Below are 21,085 nucleotides of genomic sequence, written 5' to 3'. Positions count from 1 at the left end.
CAATCTAATGCTTCCCTCCCACATGGACCTCCATTTTTGTTTCATATTTATTACTTTTACTATCAATTTGTCCACAAGCTCAGCTGACAGTATAACTCAGGCTGCTGACAGAGAAGGCAGACATCGATTAGCTTGGGAGGGTTTGTAACATACAGAATTCTTTACCTTTGACCGCTTATATTGTAGAGATGCAATTAACAATTAAGTATTAACTCAGGGCAAAACACACAAAATGCTGGAGTGACTCAGCAGCTCAGGCAGCATTTATGGAAATGAATATGTCCTGATGAAGGGTCTCGGCCCGAAATGTTGACTGTTTTTCCATAGGTGCTCTCTAACCTGCTGAGTTCCTCCACCGTTTTGTGTGATTTGCCTTGGATTCCCAGCATCTGCAGATTTTCTTGTGTTTGGAATGTTAACGCAGGATCATGATCTGAGATGACTGATAATAGGTTCAACATGACACAACAATAAAAATTGTCTAGTTCATAATGTACACTTAAGTATCTATTGGTTAACATGTTCTCACAACAGAGCAGAAGCAAGATTTCTTCTTATTTGTAATCAGTAAAAGGGATTATAGAAATTGCCTCTAGAATATGCCTAATAGACTAATTGGCAATTTGTTGACAATTGTTTTATTAAGAAGTAGTCTTACCTGGTGGAGTATCTTCTGGAATGTCAAATGAATACACATTCTTGGAAAATTTGGGGGCATGGTCATTAATGTCACTGACAGCAATGTTGATTTGCATATCTGAGAATTGCAGCCCATCATCAGCTCGAACCAATAAGGAATATTTGGAACGGCGTTCTCGGTCTAAACGTTTAGTAGCTAGAAGATCTCCGGACTCTGGATCGACTCGAAAACTGTTATCTGCTCCACTAATAATGGCATATGTCACCAGCGCATTTGGACCCTAAGGAAAAAGAAGTTCACATATATTAAAAATCAGTAACAAATAATTTTGTAATCTTGATAGATTTTAATTTTCTGGTTATATTTCAAAGTTCCTTTCTGTGCTTAAAACAAAAATAGATGTTTTACAAATTGTATACAAAATGCTTTGCGTATTTACTCTATAAATTGACTTTTATTTCCTCTTTTAAGGAAGAAATATTTCTGCTGATGCCAGAAGGTACTGGTGCTATAATCAAATGTGTTAGTTCTATTCTATCAGATTATTGTTAATGCTGCAACAACTGCAAAAGTAGACTTTATTGAAAACGAACTGTTTGATATGTTTTTGATAAATCCTGTCTTGGCTCAAACTCACTCCAGTTGTAGTGGTGTCACAGGCAATGGCAACTTTACAGAAATAAAACTAACTGCATGCCGGAGCTGTAAATATTTCAATGGTGCATTTAATTCTCCATCTGGAGTTGGGAAAGGATTGTGATGAATAATTGTTTGTCCCACTCCCATTGGGGAGGAGGCGACGTAGCATCCACACCAGGACCATGAAGGATTCCACCCACCCTGCTCATGGACTGTTTGCCCCACTCCCATCGGGGAGGAGGCGACGTAGCATCCACACCAGGACCACCAGACTGAAAGACAGTTACTTTCCCCAAGCAATGAGGCTGATCAACACCTTCACCCACTAACCCACCCCTCCATACCCCCAACCACCACCACTTTATCATTTCCTGTCAGAGTCACCTTCTGTACTGACACTCCTGTGCCCAGCATCACTTTATGGACATACAATCGATCTGTGTATATAAACTATCTTATGTATTTATATTTATTTTGTTTTTTTTTTATTATTATTATTATTATTGTGTTTTTCATCCTATTGTGTTGTTTTTGTTCTGCATCAGACCCGGAGTAACAATTATTTTGTTCTCCTTTACACTTGTGTACTGGAAATGGACATTAAACAGTCTTGAATCTTGAATACAATTTGGTATTGCCTGTAACAACGTCCTGCTGGAAAAAAAAACTTACTTATCCCAGATCATAAATGACGATATAGATAAGTTCTATGACGAGCTTGAACAAACAAAGAATGGATGCAAATCTCAAGATATTGTTATTGTCATGGGAGATCTAAATGCTAAAGTAGGACAAGGCGCTGATGGAAATATCACAGGAAAATTTGGACTAGGGGAAAGAAATGAAAGAGGCGAGAAGTGGGTAGAATGGTGCAAGATGAATAATCAGGTCATTATGAACATCTACTTTAAAAACCATTCAAGACGCTTATGAACCTGGAAAAGTCCAGATGATAACACCAAAAATCAAATTGACTTTATTACTGTAAACCAAAGATTTAGAAACTCAGTGACTCAATGCAAAACATAGCCAGGTGCAGACTGTAATAGTGACCATAACCCATATGTCAAGGAGGAAGTCTGAGAAACGGAGCAGGAGTGCAGAGGAAGCCATTTTTGAATTTTTCTTTTTTTTCCATCGGCATTCAGAGAGGCGGGACTGCGCAGGCGTGTGACGCCGGGCAGTGAAGCACGGAAAATTTAAAAGGACAGAAATCCTGCTTCGGTTTAATTCAAAGAAGGAAGTCTGAGAATCGGAGCGGGAGGGTGGAGGAAGCCATTTTTGAATTTTTCATTTTTTTTCCATCGACGTTCAGAGAGGCGGGACTGCGCAGGCGTGTGACGTTGGGCAGTGAAGCGTGGAAGATTTAAAAGGACAGAAATCCTGCTTCGGGTTTAATTCGAAGAAGGAAGTCTGAGAATCGGAGCAGGAGGGCAGAGGAAACCATTCTTGAATTTTTCAGTTTTTTTTCCATTGGCGTTCAGAGAGGCAGGACTGCGCAGGTGTGTGACGTCGAGCAGTGAAGCGTGGAAGATTTAAAAGGAACAGAGCCTCATACAGCGGGCAGCGTAGTTTGCGGGTGGCGGAGTGAGCCGGAAGCAGAGTGAAGGCTTAAAGGCTTCGGCTCAACAGGCTTAGGTGGAAACTGGCGAGGCAAAGAGGGTTTGGTATTCATTTTCTGTTGTTATTTGAGGAGAGGGGCAGTATGAGTGTGAGGGCAGTTTGTTGTTCTCGGTGCCGGATGTGGGAGGCCCTGGAGTCTCCAAGCCTCCTGGACGTCCACATCTGCGCCAGGTGCGCCGAGATGCAGCTCCTAAGGGACTGCGTTAGGGAACTGGAGCTGCAGCTTGATGACCTTCATCTGGTCAGGGAGAGTGAGGAGTTGATAGGGAGGAGTTACAGGCAGGTGGTCAGATCGGGGCCACGGGAGGCAGACAAGTGGGTCACGGTTAGGAGGGGGAAGGGAAGAGTCACGTAATAGAGAGTACCCTGGTGGCTGTGCTCCTTGGTCTCTATTACGTGACTCTTCCCTTCCCCCTCCTAACCGTGACCCACTTGTCTGCCTCCCGTGGCCCTGGTCTGACCACCTGCCTGTAACTCCTGCCTGTTTGGGTGGACAGCTTACCTGGGGGAAGCGACAGTGGCCGTGCCTCCAGCACAGAGTCCGGCCCTGTAGCTCAGAAGGGTAGGGAAAGGAAAAGGAGGGCAGTTGTAATAGGGGACTTGATAGTAAGGGGGTCAGATAGGCGATTCTGTAGACGCAGTCCAGAGACCCAGATGGTAGTTTGCCTCCCTGGTGCCGGGTCCGGGATATTTCTGATCGTGTCCAAGATATCCTGAAGTGGGAGGGTGAGGTGCCAGAGGTCGCGGTACATAAAGGTACCAATGACATAGGTAGGAAAAGGGAAGAGGTCCTGAAAGGAGAATATAGGGAGTTAGGAAGGGAGTTGAGAAAAAGGACTGTAAAGGTAGTAATCTCGGGATTACTGCCTGTGCCACGCGACAGTGAGAGTAGGAATGCAATGAGGTGGAGGACAAATGCATGGCTGAGGGATTGGAGCAGGGGGCAGGGATTAAAGTTTTTTTAGATCGGAGCAGGTGTGACCTGTACAAAAAGGACGGGTTACACCTGAATTCTAGGGGGACCAATATCCTGGCGGGGAGATTTGCGAGGGCTACTGAGGTGACTTTAAAATAGAATGGTTGGGGGATGGGAATCAAATTAAAGAGACTAGGAGAGAGGAGGTTAGTTCACAACAGGGGGATGGGAACCAGTGCAGAGAAACAGAGGGGTGTAAAATGAGGGTAGAAGCAAAAAGTAGTAAGGTGAAAAGTAAAAGTGGCAGGCTGGCAAATCCAGGGCAAAAATCAAAAAGGGCTACTTTTCAACATAATTGTATAAGGGCTAAGAGTGTTGTAAAAGCGAGCCTGAAGGCTTTGTGTGTGAATGCAAGGAGCATTCATAACAAAGTGGGTGAATTAAAAGTGCAGATTGTTATTAACGAATATGAGAAAGTTGGGATCACAGAGGCATGGCTCCAGGGCGACCAAGGATGGGAGCTCAACATTCAGGGATATTCAATATTCAGGAGGGATAGACATGAAAGAAAAGGAGGTGGGGTAGCATTGTTGGTTAGAGAGGAGATTAATGCAATAGAAAGGAAGGACATTAGCTGGGAAGATGTGGAATCGATATGGGTAGAGCTGCATAACACTAAGGCGCAGAAAACACTGGTGGGAGTTGTTTACAGGCCACCTAACAGTAGTAGTGAGGTTGGGGATAGTATTAAACAGGAAATTAGAAATGTGTGCAATAAAGGAACAGCAGTTATAATAAGTGACTTCAATCCACATATAGATTGGGTGAACCAAATTGGTAAAGGTGCTGAGGAAGAGGATTTCTTGGAGTGTATGCGGGATGGTTTTTTGAACCAACATGTCGAGGAACCAACTAGAGAGCAGGCTATTCTAGACTGGGTATTGAGCAATGAGGAAGGGTTAATTAACAATCTTGTCGTGAGAGGCCACTTGGGTAAGTGACCATAATATGGAGAAATTCTTCATTCAGATGTAGAGTGACATAGTTCATTCAGAAACAAAGGTTCTGAACATAAAGAAGGGTAACTTTGAAGGTATGAGACATGAATTAGCTAAGATAGACTGGTAAACGACACTGAAAGGGTTGACGGTGGATATGCAATGGCAAGCATTTAAAGATGGCATGGATGAACTACAACAATTGTTCATCCCTGTTTGGGAAAAGAATAAATCAGGGAAGGTAGTGCACCCGTGGCTGACAAGGGAAATTAGGGATAGTATCAATTCCAAAGAAGAAGCATAAAAATTAGCCAGAAAAAGTGGCTCATCTGAGGACTGGGAGAAATTCAGAGTTCAGCAGAGGAGGACAAAGGGCTTAATTAGGAAGGGGAAAAAAAATTATGAGAGAAAACTGGCAGGGAACATAAAAACTGACTGTAAAAGCTTTTATAGATATGTGAAAAGAAAAAGATTGGTTAAGACAAGTGTAGGTCCCCTACAGACAGAAACAGGTGAATTGATTATGGGGAGCAAGGACATGGCAGACCAATTGAATAACTACTTTGGTTCTGTCTTCACTAAAGAGCACATAAATAATCTTCCGGAAATAGTAGGGGACAGAGGGTCCAGTGAGATGGAGGAACTGAGGGAAATACATGTTAGTAGGGAAGTGGTGTTAGGTAAATTGAAGGGATTAAAGGCACATAGATCCCCAGGGCCAGATGGTCTGCATCTCAGAGTGCTTAAGGAAGTAGCCCAAGAAATAGTGGATGCATTAGTGATAAGCTTACAAAACTCTTTAGATTCTGCACTAGTTCCTGAGGATTGGAGGGTGGCTAACGTAACCCCACTTTTTAAAAAAGGAGGGAGAGAGGAACTGGGGAATTATAGACCGGTTAGCCTAACATCGGTGGTGGGGAAGCTGCTAGAGTCAGTTATCAAAGATATGATAACAGCACATTTGGAAAGTGGTGAAATCATCGGACAAAGTCAGCATGGATTTGTGAAAGGAAAATCATGTCTGATGAATCTCAAAATTTTTTGAGGATGTAACTAGTAGAGTGGATAGGGGAGAACCAGTGGATGTGGTATATTTGGATTTTCAAAAGGCTTTTGACAAGGTCCCACACAGGAGATTAGTGTGCAAACTTAAAGCACACGGTATTGGGGATAAGGTATTGATGTGAATAGAGAATTGGTTGGCAGACAGGAAGCAAAGAGTAGGAATAAACGGGACCTTTTCAGAATGGCAGGCAGTGACTAGTGGGGTACCGCAAGGCTCAGTGCTGGGACCCCAGTTGTTTACAATATATATTAATGACTTAGATGAGAGAATTAAATGCAGCATCTCCAAGTTTGCGGATGACATGAAGCTGGGCGGCAGTGTTAGCTGTGAGGAGGATGTTAAGAGGATGCAGGGTGACTTGGATAGGTTAGGTGAGTGGGCAAATTCATGGCAGATGCAATTTAATGTGGATAAGTGTGAGGTTATCCACTTTGGTGGCAAAAACAGGAAAACAGATTATTATCTGAATGGTGGCTGATTAGAAAAAGGGGAGGTGCAACGAGACCTGGGTGTCATTATATACCAGTCATTGAAAGTGGGCATGCAAGTACAGCAGGCGGTGAAAAAGGTGAATGGTATGCTGGCATTCATAGTAAGAGGATTCGAGTACAGGAGCAGGGAGGTACTATTGCAGTTGTACAAGGCCTTGGTGAGACCACACCTGGAGTATTGTGTGCAGTTTTGGTCCCCTAATCTGAGGAGAGACATCCTTGCCATAGAGGGAGTACAAAGAAGGTTCACCAGATTGATTTCCGGGATGACAGGACTTTCAGATGATGAAAGACTGGATCGACTAGGCTTATACTCGTTGGAATTTAGAAGATTGATGGGGGATCTTATTGAAACCTATAAAATCCTAAAGGGATTGGACAGGCTAGATGCAGGAAGATTGTTCCCGATGTTGGGGGTCCAGAACGAGGGGCCACAGTTTGAGGATAAAGCCTTTTAGGATCGAGATTAGGAAAAACTTCTTCACACAGAGAGTGGTGAATCTGTGGAATTCTCTGCAGAAAACAGTTGAGGCCAGTTTATTGGCTATATTTAAGAGAGAGTTAGATATGGCCCTTGTGGCTAAAGGGATCAGGGGGTGTGGAGGGAAGGCAGGTACAGGGTTCTGAGTTGGATGATCAGCCATGATCATACTGAATGGCGGTGCAGGCTCGGAGGGCCGAATGGCCTACTCCTGCACCTATCTTCTATGTGTCTATGTAAAAGTAAAACTTAAAAAAACTGAAGAAGCAAAAACCTGAACAATCCCTTGACTACTCACAATTAATTAAAGAAGAAAACTTAAGACAAAAATTTACAATTGAAGTAAGGAATAGATTTCAAAGTCTAGAAATAGAATCTGTTGAAGTTGATAGCAATCATGTAGCAATGAAGTGTAACTCTCTAAAGGATGCCTTGGTAGAATTATCAAAGTCAGTGATTCCTAAAAAAGAAAAAAGCACAGAGAATAAATGGATGACAGATGAAATCTAAAATCTAATGGAAGAAAGGAGACGGAAGAAAGCAAATCCTATAGAATATAGATAAAAAAGTTAAAAGCTTATGTCAAAAAGTCAAAGAAGAATGGTTAAACCAGGAATGTGAGCAATTAGGAGGAATCCCTATAACTGATCCAAAAAGGCTACATCAACAAATCAAGATTATAACTGGTAAAAAGCTCCTCTGTTCCTCAGGTGGATATTTCAAAGCAGGGGACGGTACTGGCAGGGGGATGGGAACCGGAGTGATAGGGCTGAGGAAGGGGAAAACAGAAATAAACCAAAGATAGTGTGCAGCAGGGATGATAGAAATAACAGGCAGGAGATGAGGCATAATCACAGCCAGTGGGATGATTTACAGAGCAATAGAGGGGTGGTGCAGTTAAAACAGAAAGCAACAAATACTGAAGTGAAAGTGTTATATTTGAATGCATGCAGCATAAGAAATAAAATGGACGATCTTGAAATTCATCTACAGATTGGCAAGTATGACGTTGTGGCCATCTCTGAAACTTAGCTAAAGGATGGCTGCCATTGTGAAATGAACGTCCAAGGACATACGGTGTATCAGAAAGATAGGTTAGTAGGCAGAGAGGGTGGTGTGGCCCTGTGTATGAGAAATCATTAGAAAGGGATGACATAGGATTGGAAGGTGTTTGGGATTTTAACATGAAAGTGGATTGGGAAAACCAGGCCAGTACTGGACCTCAAGACAGAGAATTTGTAGAATGTCTAAAGGATAGCTTTTCAGAACAGGTTGTTGTTGAGCCCACTAGGGGATCGGCTGTGCTGGATTGGGTGTTGTGCAATGATCCGGAGGTGATAAGAGAGCTTAAGGTTAAGGAACCCTTAGGGAACAGTGATCACAATATGACTGAGTTCACATAGAAATTTGAGAAGGAGAAACTAAATTCCAATATGTCGGTATTTTAGTGGAATAAAGGGAATTACAATGGCATGAGAGGGGAACTGGCAAAAGTAGACTGGAAGAAGACACTAGCAAGAAGGGCAGCAGAGCAGCAGTGGCTGGAGTTTCTGCAAAAAATGAGGGAAGTGCAAGACAGATATATTCCAAATAAGAAGAAACTTTTGAATGGTAGAGGACACTATGTCTGACAAGTGGAGTCAGAGCCAAAGTAAAAGCAAAAGAGAGGGCATACAAGGAAGCCAAAGCTAGTGGGAAGATAGAGGATTGGGAAGCTTTTAAAAACTTGCAGAAGGAAACTAAGAAGGTCATTAGGAAGGAAAAGATTAATTATGAAAGGAAGCTGGTGACTAATATCAAAGAAGATAATAAAAGCTTTTTTAAGTATATAGAGGGTAAGAGAAGGACCAACAGAAAATGACGCTGGAGAAATTGTAACGAGAGAGGCAGAGATGACCGAGGAACTAAATGCGTATTTTGCATCAGTCTTCACAGTGGAAGTTACCTGCAGTATACTGGACATTCAAGTGTGTCAGGGAAGTGGAGTATGTGTAGTGAAAATTATGACTGAGAAGGTGCTCAGGAAGCTTGAAGGTCTGAGGGTGGATAAATCTCCTGGACCTGATGGAATGCATCCATGGGTTTTGAAGGAAGTAACTGGAGAGATTGCAGAGGCATTAACAATGATCTTTCATAAATTGGTAGATTCTGGCATTGCACCGGATGACTGGAAAATTGCAAATGTTACTCTGGTAATTAAGAAGGGTGGGAGGCAGCAGAAAGGAAATTATAGACCTGTTAAACTGACATCAGTGATTGGGAAGTTGTTGGAATTGATTGTTAGGGATGAGATTACGGAGTACCTAGAGGCACATGACAAGATAGGCCAAACCCAGCATTGTTTGCTGAAAGGAAAATCCAGCCTGACTAACCTACTGCAATTTTTGATGAAATTACAAGCAGGGTAGATGTAGTAGATGTGATGTACTTCGATTTTTAGAAGGCCTTTGACAAGGTGCCGCACATAAAACTGCTTAGTAAGATAAGAGCCCATGGAATTACTGGGATGTTACTAGGATGGGTGGAGCATTGGTTGATCAGTTGAAAATAGAGAGTGGGAATAAAGGGATTTTAATCTGGCTGGCTGCCGGTTACCAATGGAGTTTCACAGGGGTTGGTGTTGGGGCTGCTGCTTTTTACCATGTATGTCAATGATGTAGACTATGGGATTAATGGATTTGTGGCTAATTTTGCCAATGATACAATGATAGGTGGAGGAGCGGGTAGTGTTGAGGAAACAAGAGAGCCTGCAGAGAGACTTAGATAGTTTAGGGGAATGAGCAAAGAAGTGGCAAATGAAATACAACGTTGGAAAGTGTACGGTCGTACACGTTGGTTGAAGAAGTAAACGGGCTGACTATTATTTAGATGGGGAGAGAATTAAAAATGCAGAGATACAAAGGGACTTGGGAGCCCTTGTGCAAGATACCCTAAAGGTTAACCTCCAGATTGAGTCGGTGTTGAAGAAGGCAAATGCAATGTAGGCATTCATTTCTACAGGTATAGAATATAAGAGCAGGGATGTGATATTGAGGCTCTATAAGGCACCCATGAGACCATACTTGAAGTACTGTGTGTAGTTTTGGGCTCCTTATTTTAGAAAGGATATACTGACATTGGAGAGGGTTCAGAGAAGGTTCACAAGAATGATTCCAGGAATGTAAAGGTTAGTGTATGAGGAACATCTGGCAGCTCTCGTGCTATATTCCCTGGAGTTCAGGAGAATGAGAGGGGATCTCACAGAAAAATTTTGAATATGAAAAGACCTGAACAGATTAGATTAGATTAGATATGGCAAAGTTATTTTCCATGGTAGGGGAGCCTAGGACAAGAGGGCAAGACTTCAGGATTTAAGGACATCCATTTAGAACAGAGATGCGGAGAAATTAATTTAGTCAGAGGGTGGTAAATCTGTGGAAACTGTTGCCACGAGCAGCTGTAGAGGCCAAGCCATTGAGTATATTTAAGGCAGAGATAGATAGGTTCTTGATTAGCCAGGGCATCAAAGAGTATGGGGAGATGGCAGGGGAGTGGGAATTGGATCAGACCATGATTGAATGGCGGAACAGTCTAGATGGGCCAAATGGCCTATTTCTGCTGCTATATATTATGGTTTTAAGTACTCGCTAAACATCCTCCACATTACAGTTGTCTGTTTCCCTGAGTACTGTATATCTGTTTGCAATCTATGTTTCCAAGTTTCTGTCTCACAGCATCATAATTCCCTCCCCTAATTAAATACTTACACATACCACTGGCTCTTATCCCTGTACACGGCTATGGTAAAGGTCAAAGAGTTGTGATCACTGTCTCCAAAATGCTTACTCACCAAGAAATCCGTCTACTGACCAGGTTCACTGGCAAGTACCAGAAATGGTATGGCCTCTCCTCTAGTTGGCCGGTCTACATATTGTATCAGGAATCCTTCCTGCACGCACCTAACAAATACCACCCCATCTAAACTATTTGCACTAAGGTGGTTCCAATCAATACTAGGGAAGTTGGAGTCACCCATGCCAGCAACCCTATTATTTTTGCACGTTTCCAAAATCTGCCTCCCTATCTACTCCTTGGTGTCTCTGCTGATATTGGGGGGTGGGGGTCTATGGAATCCTCTCAACAGAGTGATTACTCCCTTCCTGTTTCTGACTTCCATCCACATTGACTCAGGAGATGATTCCGCCACGATATCCCCCCCTTTCTGCAACTCTGATCCTGTCCCTGATTAATAATGCCATTCCTCTCCTCTTTACACCCCTCTGTGTCCCTTTCGAAACACCTACACTCTGCAACATTCAGCAGCTATTCCTGCCTTGTGGCAGCCAAGTCTCTGGAATGGCCACAATGCCATAGTTCCTTGTACTGACCCATGCTCTATGTTCATCACCCTTGTTCCCTATACTTCTTGCATTAAAATTGACCTATCTCAAACCAACCTACTGACTGCATTAATGCCCTACCCACTGCCTAAAAATCTCTCTACATGCTGCATCTACCTTTACAGCAACAGCCCCATCCTCTAAGCTATGACTGGTACCCATCCCCTTGTCAAATTAGCTTAAACCTTCTCCAACAGCTCAAGCAAACTCCTGACCTCGAGGTAACTCCCATGGATATTGGTCCCCCTTGAGATAAGGTGTCATACCTTCCATAAAAGTGATCCCAATGATCTACCCCCTGCACCAATTCCTCAGCCACACCTTCATCTGTCAAATCACTCTATGTTTACCCTCACTGGCATGTGGTACAGGTAATAATCTGGAGATTAATACCCTTGAGGTCCTGCTTTTCACATCTCTATATTCTCTCATCAAACTCTCATCCTTTTCCAACCTATATCATCAGTACCAATATGTACCGTGACTTCTGATAATTCACCTCCCAACTTGAGAATGCTCTACATCTGATTTCAGATGTCACAGACCCTGGTATCTGGGAGACAACATACCATCTGGGAGTCTTTTATCACATCCACAAATTTTCCTGTCTGTTCCTCTTTACTGAATCCCCTGTCATCATTGCTTTCTTCTTTTGTCCTCTTCCCTTCTAAGCCACAGAGACGGACTAAATGCCAGAGAACTGGTCACTCCAGTTTTCGCCCTGGTAGGTTAGCCCTTCCACAGTATTCAAAGCAGTATACTTGTTATTGAGTGCAGCGGCCATTGATGCTCTGCACTATCAGCCTATTCCCTTTCCCTCCCCAAGTAACCCAGCCACCTGCCTCCTTCAGCCTAAGTGTAATGACCTCCTTGTTGCTCTTGTCTATCACCTTCTCATTCTCCAGAATGAGCTGAAGGTTATCCAGCTCCAGTTCCTTAACATGGTCTGTAAGGAGCTGTATAAAGAGACACTTCTCGCATATATAGCATCAAGGACATTGGAGATCTTCCAGATCTCCCACATCTCTTGTATGAAGAGCACATCAGTGACCTGGGATCTATTCTCTCTAATCTAGCTCAGCACTAATAAAGAAAAAATGAGAAACTTAACTGAAAACTCGTCCTAGCCTCGGCCTCTCCTCTCTGAAGCTTCTTGAGCCAAAGCCTCAGTTCCTTACTTGAACTCTGTCTCATTCCAATAATGGCCCCTTCCACAAAGACTACTCAGCCTAAACTTAACTCCTTTATAGTAGCCCTTGCCAAGTGCCTAATCACCCACACGATCTCAAGCTCCACAGAAAGTCCCAATTGGCACCACTTGCTTTTTTAAATCTGTTGCTAAACTCCACATATAACCATTCCAAGCAACTCTCCAAAAGCAACACTTGGAGATCCCTATGCCTTTTCAGTTCTGTCCCTTTGATATTCAAAATTAAATGCTTACAATATTCCAATTAGCAGCCTCAACTTTAACCTCTGGAATTCCCTCCCAAAATTTACAAGCAGCTGGACCTGTATAAACTTTCCTTATTAACAGCATATAATCTGCTTTTATTCACAGGATATATTTCCGTTAGTTGTCCACAGGGAGAAACTGAAGGATGGTTTTAGGGGCAGCATACATTAAATAGTGAACATTACTAAGACTTTGAACACACCGGATTTACTGAAAAATGGGGTATGAAGACCGTTCTTCTTATTCACTTGTCAGATTTTGTGTAGACGTGGCATATGGAAAACATCCCTAATTACTTAAGAGAAGGTTAATGATGAATCGCCTTCCTAAACAATATCAGTTTGGGAAGTTAGAATGCAAGACGCCAGGATTCAGTGATGTAGAATGAATGGTGATATATCTCTGAGTCAGTACAATGCCTTTTCCTAGTGACCAGAAGGTTTGAGAGGTGCTGTAAGAGTCAACTAGCTGAGTAACAGTGAGCAATTTGTAAATGGTACTCACTGTAGCCATAGTACAGGTTTCCCCCGCCATCCAAAGGTACAGCGTTCCTATGAAACGGTTCGTAAGCCGAAACATCGTAAAGCGAAGAAGCAATTACCATTTATTTATTTGGGAAAATTTTGTGAGCGTTCGCAGCCCCAAAAATAACCTACCAAATCATGCCAAATAACACATAAAACCTAAAATAACAGTAACATATAGTAAAAGCAGGAATGATATGATAAATACACAGCCTATGTAGAGATACTTTCCCACAATCATTACTGAACTGTTTGCCGAAGCGAAAATCTCACGCAACTGGTGTCGGCAGAAAATCTCACGCAAGCGCCGTCGGCAGAAAATCTCATGCAATCGCTGTTGGCAAGGACACTCTCGCCAGTAAACCTTAAGCTATGAAGCTGCCAAATCATACCAAATAACACGTAAAAATACACAGCCGATATAAAGTAGAAATAATGTATGTACAGTGTAATATCACTTACAGGAATCGGGAAGACAGCGCCGAGCACATAATGGTGTGTTAGACTTGTCGGAGTTTGGGTGGTGCAGCGGCCCCCACCCTCCGGGCTGCTGAGTGATACATTGCCACGAAGAGCGCAGGGGTCCAGCGGTAACCGGGAGGTACACAGCACATCTTTAAGAAAAAAGCTGAAACAAACATGCTAATTAATTAGGTGCCGCCTGTAATTGTCGGCCCAGATCAGTGCCGATTTCTGATTGCGTTGTCTCTGATCTGGGCCGACAATTACATGTCGGAGGCACCTAATTAATTAGCATGTTTATTTCGGCTTTTTCCTTAAAGATGTGCTGTGTGCCTCCCGGCTACCTTTGCATTCTTCGCGAATCGGTATCTGTCCGTGGCCTGGGGGTTGGGGTGGTGGGACACTGGGGTGTCATCTCCTCGCCTATTTCCAATAGAGCAGGCAGCTCATCTTCTTCTATCCCTGCTCGCCTCGATGTCAAAGGTCGAGATTCGTCGTCTGCTGTGGCTGATGTGGAAGGCTTGCTTGACTGCTGAGCCTCGCGCATTTTTCTATCATACAGTTCTTTAATAAGGACTCAAACCATCCTGCAAATATCCCCTAAACTGACGTAACCTTTCAAAATTAAAGTCATACTTTATCATTACTCATTCGGTTTCCATTGTTATCCTTTTTTCTTCCAATTGCATCAGCCCTTCACCTGGCAGTTCTTGGTGACGGGATGCCAAAACCTCTTCAACATCATCTTCGTCAGCTTCCACAAGCCAAACTCACGTTGTCCTTACTTCGTTCACCACGATCAAAACGCTTAATTATGTCTTGTTTTACCGTAAGTGTAACACCCTTACGAGCTCTTTCAGGCTTTTCCGATACCATAGAACTCATTTTGCAAACGGCTGCTCACAGGCACATGTTAAAGCAAAGCAGTTCCGAATCCGGGGGAGAGCCGCTGCTCGGGGCGCGCTGCCTTTTATCCCACGCTAATTTTTTCGTGCGCTGAATTTTTTTCCGTAACAGTGAAAACACCTTCTGAAAGCGAAAATAGGGTACTAATGTAGGTCTTTCGTAACAGTGAGGTTTCGTAAAGTGAACATTCGAAAAGCGAGGGACACCCGTATATTACTAATGGAGGAAATGATTGCTGATTGGGATATTTAACGTTCTGTTCAGGATGACATCAAGCACTTACTTCTGACTTGTGCCACGTAGATGTGTAAAGGTTTTGAGTGTAGAATATGAGTTGCTAGTTGCAGAATAGCTGGCCTTTGACCTACTGTTGCAGCCATGACATCTATGTGGCTGGTCCAGTTGAGATTCGGGTCAATAGTGACCTCAATGTTTTATAAGACCATAAGACATATGTGCAGAATTAGGCCATTCAACCCATCGAGTCTGCTCCACTACTCCATCAAGACTGACTTATTAATTCGCTCAAGCCCAAGCTCCTGCCTTCTTTCCGTAACTTTTGACACATTGACTAGTCAAGAACCTATGAACCTCTGCTTTAAATATACCCAATGACTGGGCCTGCATAGCTATCTGTGGCAATGAATTCCACAGATCCATCACCCTTTGGCTAAAGAAATTCCTCCTTATCTCTATTCTAAATGGACATCCCTCAATTCTGCAGCTGTGCCCTGTAGTCTAAGACTCCCCATTATAGGAAACATCCTCTCCATATCCACTCTATCCAGGCTGTTCACATTTCCATACTTTTCAATGATATCCCCCATCACTTTTCTAAACTCCAGCGAGTATAGGCCCAGAGCTATCAAACACTCCTCATATGTTAATACTTTTGTTCCTGGGATCATTCCTGTGAAACTCCTCTGGACCCTCTCCAATGCCAGAACATCCTTTCTTAAATAAGGTTCCCTAAACTGCTCACAATACTCCAAGAATGGTCTAACCAATGCATTAGAAAGCCTCAGCATCACATCCTTGCTGTTGTATTCCAATCCTCTTAAAATTTTGAATTTTCTCCCCATTTAGAACATAGTCCATGCCATTATTCCTTCTGTCACAGTGCATGACCAAAATGCCAGGATTTAGACTCAGTGATGTAGAAGGAATAGTGATATATCTCTGAGTCAGTACAATGCCTTTTCCTAGTGACCAGCAGGTTTGAGAGGTGTTGTAAGAGTCCACTAGCTGAGTAAGAGTGAGCAATTTGTAAATGGTACTCACTGTAGCCATAGTATATTGCTAATGGAGGAAATGATTGCTAATTGGGATATTTAAGGTACTGTTCAGGATGACATCAAGCACTTACTTCTGACTTGTGCCATGTGCACAAGTTTACATTATACTCCCTACACTATATTCCATCTGCCACTTCTTTGCCCATTTCCCAAATTTGTCTAAGTCGTTCTACAGTCATCCTGCATCCTCAACACCATCCACACATACACCTATTTTCATATTGTTCACAAACTTGGCCACCAAGCTATGAATCCTTTCATAGTCATAGTCATACTTTATTGATCCCGGGGGAAATTGGTTTTCATTACAGTTGCACCAATGAAAACCAATTTCCCCCGGGATCAATAAAGTATGACGATGACTATGTTTTTCATGCAAAACATTCACATACAACAGGAAAAGAGTGGTCCAAACACCCACCCCTGCAGAACACCATTAGTCATTGGCAGCTAACCAGAAAAGGCCCCCTTTATTCCCACTCTTTACCACTTGTCAGTCAGCCAATCTTCTATTGATGCTAGCACCTTTCCTGTAATACCAAGGGCTCTTATTTTGTTAAATAGCCTCATGTGCAACACCTTGTCAAAGGCCTTCTGATCCTTGAAAAAGCATTACTAATGCCTCAGCAATCTTTTCAGCTACTTCTTTCAGAATACTGGGGCTTACTCCATCTGGTCCAAGTAAGTTAACTATGAATATTTAGACTAACCGCTTCCCAAGCACGTTCTCTTCAGTAAAGGCAATGCATTCACTTCTGCCCCCTAACACTCTCACATTTATGGCATTCTGCGAGTGTCTTCCACAGCGAAGACTGAAGCAAATATTAAGTTTGTCCATCATTTCTTTGCCCTCCATTACTATCTCTCCAGCATCATCTTCCAGTGGTCCAATATCCATACTCCTCTCTCTTTTACTCTTTATATATGTGAAAAAAAACTTTTGCATCCATTTTTGTATTATTGGCTAGCTTGTCTTCATATTTCATCGTTTCTCTTTTTAGTTGCCTTCTGTTGGTTTTTAGAATCATCTTAATCCTCTACCTTTCCATTAATTTCTGCAATATTTTATGCCTTCTCTTTTGCTTTTATGCTGTCTTTGACTTCCCTTGTCAGCCATGACCCCACTGTTAGAATGCTTCCTCTTCTTTGGGATACATCATTCCTGTGCCTTTTAAATTTCCCTTGGTAACTCTAGCTATTGCTGCTCTGGGGTCATGCTGCTCGCGAACACTTCAAATCAGCTTTGGCCAGTTCCTTTCTCATGCCTCTGTAATTCCTTTTACTGCAATGTAATACGGATACATCTGATTTTAGCTTCACCTTCTCAAACTGCAGGGTAGATTCTATCATATCGTGATCACTGCTTCCTAGGGGTTTCTTTACCTTAAGCACCCTAATCAAATCTAGGTCATGACATAATACCCAATCCAGAATAGCCCAATCACAAACTGCTTTAAAAAGCTTTCTCATAGGCATTCTACAAATTCCCCCTCTTGAGATCCATCACCAACCCGATTTTCCTAATTGACTTGCATATTGAAATCCCTCATGATTATTGCAACAATGCCCTTTTTACATGCCTTTTCTATCTCCCTTTGTAATTTGTAGCCCACATCCTGGTTACTGTTCGGAGGCCTATATATAACTCCCATCAGGGTCTTTTTACCCCTGAGGTTTCTTAACTCTACCAATAAGGATTCTACATCTTCCGATCCTATGTCACCTTGTTCTCTGGATTTGATTTCATTTTTTTTTTTTACCAAGAGAGCATCCCACTCTCTCTGCCTACCTGCTTGTCCTTCAATACATGTGTATCCCTGGATGCTCAATACCAACTATGATCTTTCAGCCATGATTCAGAGACACCCACAACGTCATACCTGCCATGTTTAACTGTGCTAATAGATTATCTACCTTATTCCATATATTGCATGTATTCAAATATAACACCCTCAGTTCTGTATTCATCACCATTTTTGATTCTGAACCTCATCCCAGTTTACCTCATCCCACTGACTGCTATTTTTGCCCTATCATCTGCTTGTCCTTCCTCACAGACTCACTACACACTACAATATTTTTAATCTCTCACTGCTACAGTCGGAAGTTCCTACCTGCTTCAAAAAGGCAACAATTATACTAGTGCCAAAGGATAGTCGGGTGAGCTGTCTTAACAACTATTGTCCAGTAGCACTCATATATACAGTGATGAAGTGCTTTGAGAGGTTGGTCATGGCTAGAATCAACACCTGCCTCAGCAAGGACATGGACCCACTGCAACTTGTCTATGGCCACAATAGGTCAAAGGCAGATGCAATCTCAATGGCTTTTCACACAGCCTTAAATCATTTGGACAATAGAAACACCTATGTTAGGATGTTGTTCATTGACTATAGCTCAGCTTTTAAAACCATCATTTTTTCAGTCCTGATCAAAAAGCTACACAACCTGGGCCTCTGACCCTCCCTCTGCAATTGGATCCTCAACTTCCTAACCAGAAGACTACAATCTATGCAGATTGTAAATAACACCTCCTCCTCACTGATGATCTACACTGGCACACCTCAAGGATGTGTGCTTAGCCCACTGCACTACTCTCTCTGTACCCATGACAGTGTGGCAAGGCATAGCTCAAACAATATCTATAAATTTGCTGATGATACAACCATTGTTGGCAAAATCTCAGATGGAGATGAGAGAGAGTACAAGAGCAACATATACCAGCTGGTTGAGTGGTGTCACAGCAACAACCTTGCACTCAACATCAGTAAGACCAAAGAGCTGATCGTGCCCTTCAGAAAGAGCAAGATGAGGGACCACGAACCAATCCTAATAGAGGGATCAGAAGTGGAGACAGAGAACAATTTCAAGTTCCTGGCCGTCAATATCCTTGAGGACCTAACAAACCTGCCACAAGGATATCGGTCCTCTTCGAGTTCAGGTGCAACTCATTTTTTTTGTACACAGTATACCTTCCCAGAAGATTTCGCAATGATCCAGAAATCTAAAACCTTGACCCCTGCACCAATTGTTCAGCCATGCATTTGTCTGCTAAATCATCCTATTCTTATCCTTACTGGTATGTAGCACAGACAGCAATCCAGAGGTTACTACCCTGGAGGTCCTGCTTGTCAGCTTTCTGTCCAACTCTCTATATTCTCTTTTCAGGACCACCTCCCTTTTCCTACCAATATGTACCACAACTTCAGAGTGCTCACTCTCCCCCTTTAGAATAGCTGTCTATTTCCTTTCCTTCTCCTGACAGTCACCCAGGTACCTCCTTGCAGCTCCTCTCAATCACATCCTAATTCTCCTGTATGAGCAGAGGGTCATTGAGATGAAGCTCCAGTTCCTTAGCATGGTCTCTAAGGAGATGCAGCTCGGTACACTTCATGCAGACGTGTAGTTATCAAGGAGACTGGAGGTCCCCTAGAGTTCGTACACCTCATGCAAGGAACACACCCAAAAATCAAGAACCATTGTCAGTGGACTAGCTATGTATCAATGGAAAAAATAACTTACTAGAAACTTACATACTTAGAATCTCCATCTGTGCTTGCCTAATCCTGTTGAGCCACAGCCTGGCCACTCCAACATTGGCCAATGAAGCACCTCTTACACCTCGTGTTGCGTCAGCAACGAATGGCCCCTCACACTGATTGCAGCCAACTGATTTTATGGGGGGGGGATCTTATTGATGGTAATGGCATTAAATATCAAAGGTAGAAAGTCATTGATTGACACCGTTGTGGTACAAATATTTACTTGCCACTAATTGGTCAGGCCTAAATAGTTGTCTACAGTACATAGTTCACTTACTGGACAGGGTTGAAAATTGTGCAACTATCAGCACATATCTTCATTTCTGACATGATGGAAAGGAGGTTAATGATGATGCATGTAAAAATGATCCAGCATGAAACAATACCCAGAGGAATTCCAAAAGTGATATGCTGAGGTTGAATGAACTGATGTTGAACAACCAAAACCATTAGAGCGTTTTTCTCTTGATGCCCATTAATATTGTTTTTATCAGGGATCCTTCTTGCCATTCTTTGCCAAGTATTGCTTTGATGTCAAGGGCAGCTACTTTTACCACACCTCTGTAATTCAGCTCTTTGATCAACGTTTAAACCATAATAAAGTCTGGACCAGGCTATCATCTATAAGCAAGGTGTTATCAACAATACTGAATTGGATTTTGCATACAGAACATACCTGCATAATTTTCCACATGGTTAGTTAAAGGACAGTATTGTAATTGTACTGAAACGGCTTGCCAATACATAATGCAGCTCACATGATTTTATATTTCTTAATATTAATGAACCATATATATATTATATGCTTTTTTTCTTTACTGCCACTCTTTTTGCCAGAAGAGCATGTTTCAAATCCACCTCTGACTGTTTAAATTCAACCTCATATCTCAGTTTGTTTGGTGCCTATTTTGATTGATACTGCTTCTGTGAAGTACTCCAGGATGTTATGCTTCACTAAAATAGATATATTGATGGAAATTGCAGACTTGGGTTTTGCTGGAAGGTCCATTCCACATAAATGGAGAAAACAACAATTACTGAACTTAGCTTCATACCGTTTAATCTGAGCAGAATTTAAAAGCAACCGAAGTATGATGAATATGAAATATGATACCTAGTACAATGGGATGAATGTCCAAAAATATTTGATTTAGTTACCTTGTAGCTGATAGTTGTAATAACAAAGAGCAATATAATTTAGATACATTTAGGTCAATTTACAAGATGTCACTCATCAACAATTCATTTTTACAGATAATAAGTTTCTTTGATGTAGAAGAAAGCCTCTTACATTATTACAAGAGAAGAGATTAAGCCTGGCCATTAAGATTGTCTTCCAGAGATGTTGAAGAATAAAATGGGATTGTGTGGTTTAATGAAGGAGTTGAGGGCTTTAGATGAAAGGTTAAGGATTTTTAATCAGCAATTCAAAGTAAACTAACAATAATTTTGAAATATTCAAAACCTAGCATTTATTAATAATGTTAACAAAGATTACACTTCTAATCAGGAATCTAAATGCTTTGAAGGTTAAATGACATCATGTACTTTGGCAGTAATGAGAACTCAACTTAATGAATCTGATTGGATCGACAGTGACTACACCAACATTAATAAATTACTTTTATGTCAGAAACAGAGAGAGAGTGAGGTGGATAGTTGCTGAT

General features: G+C 42.1%; 1 protein-coding gene across 1 annotated transcript in view; it reads right to left on the bottom strand.

Moving 5' to 3' along the window:
• The window catches only part of fat4 (FAT atypical cadherin 4), a 391,785-nt gene that overhangs the window by 179,508 nt on the left and 191,192 nt on the right, over positions 1–21,085 (bottom strand). Inside the window, exon 4 of the mRNA XM_072256139.1 lies at positions 659–920. Coding sequence (XP_072112240.1) covers positions 659–920 — 262 coding nt within the window. The remainder of the gene's footprint in view (positions 1–658; positions 921–21,085) is intronic.

This window comes from Mobula birostris, chromosome 4, assembly GCF_030028105.1.
Source record: "Mobula birostris isolate sMobBir1 chromosome 4, sMobBir1.hap1, whole genome shotgun sequence".
Classification (NCBI taxonomy): domain Eukaryota; kingdom Metazoa; phylum Chordata; class Chondrichthyes; order Myliobatiformes; family Myliobatidae; genus Mobula; species Mobula birostris.
This window is presented reverse-complemented; position numbering and strand designations above follow the sequence as displayed.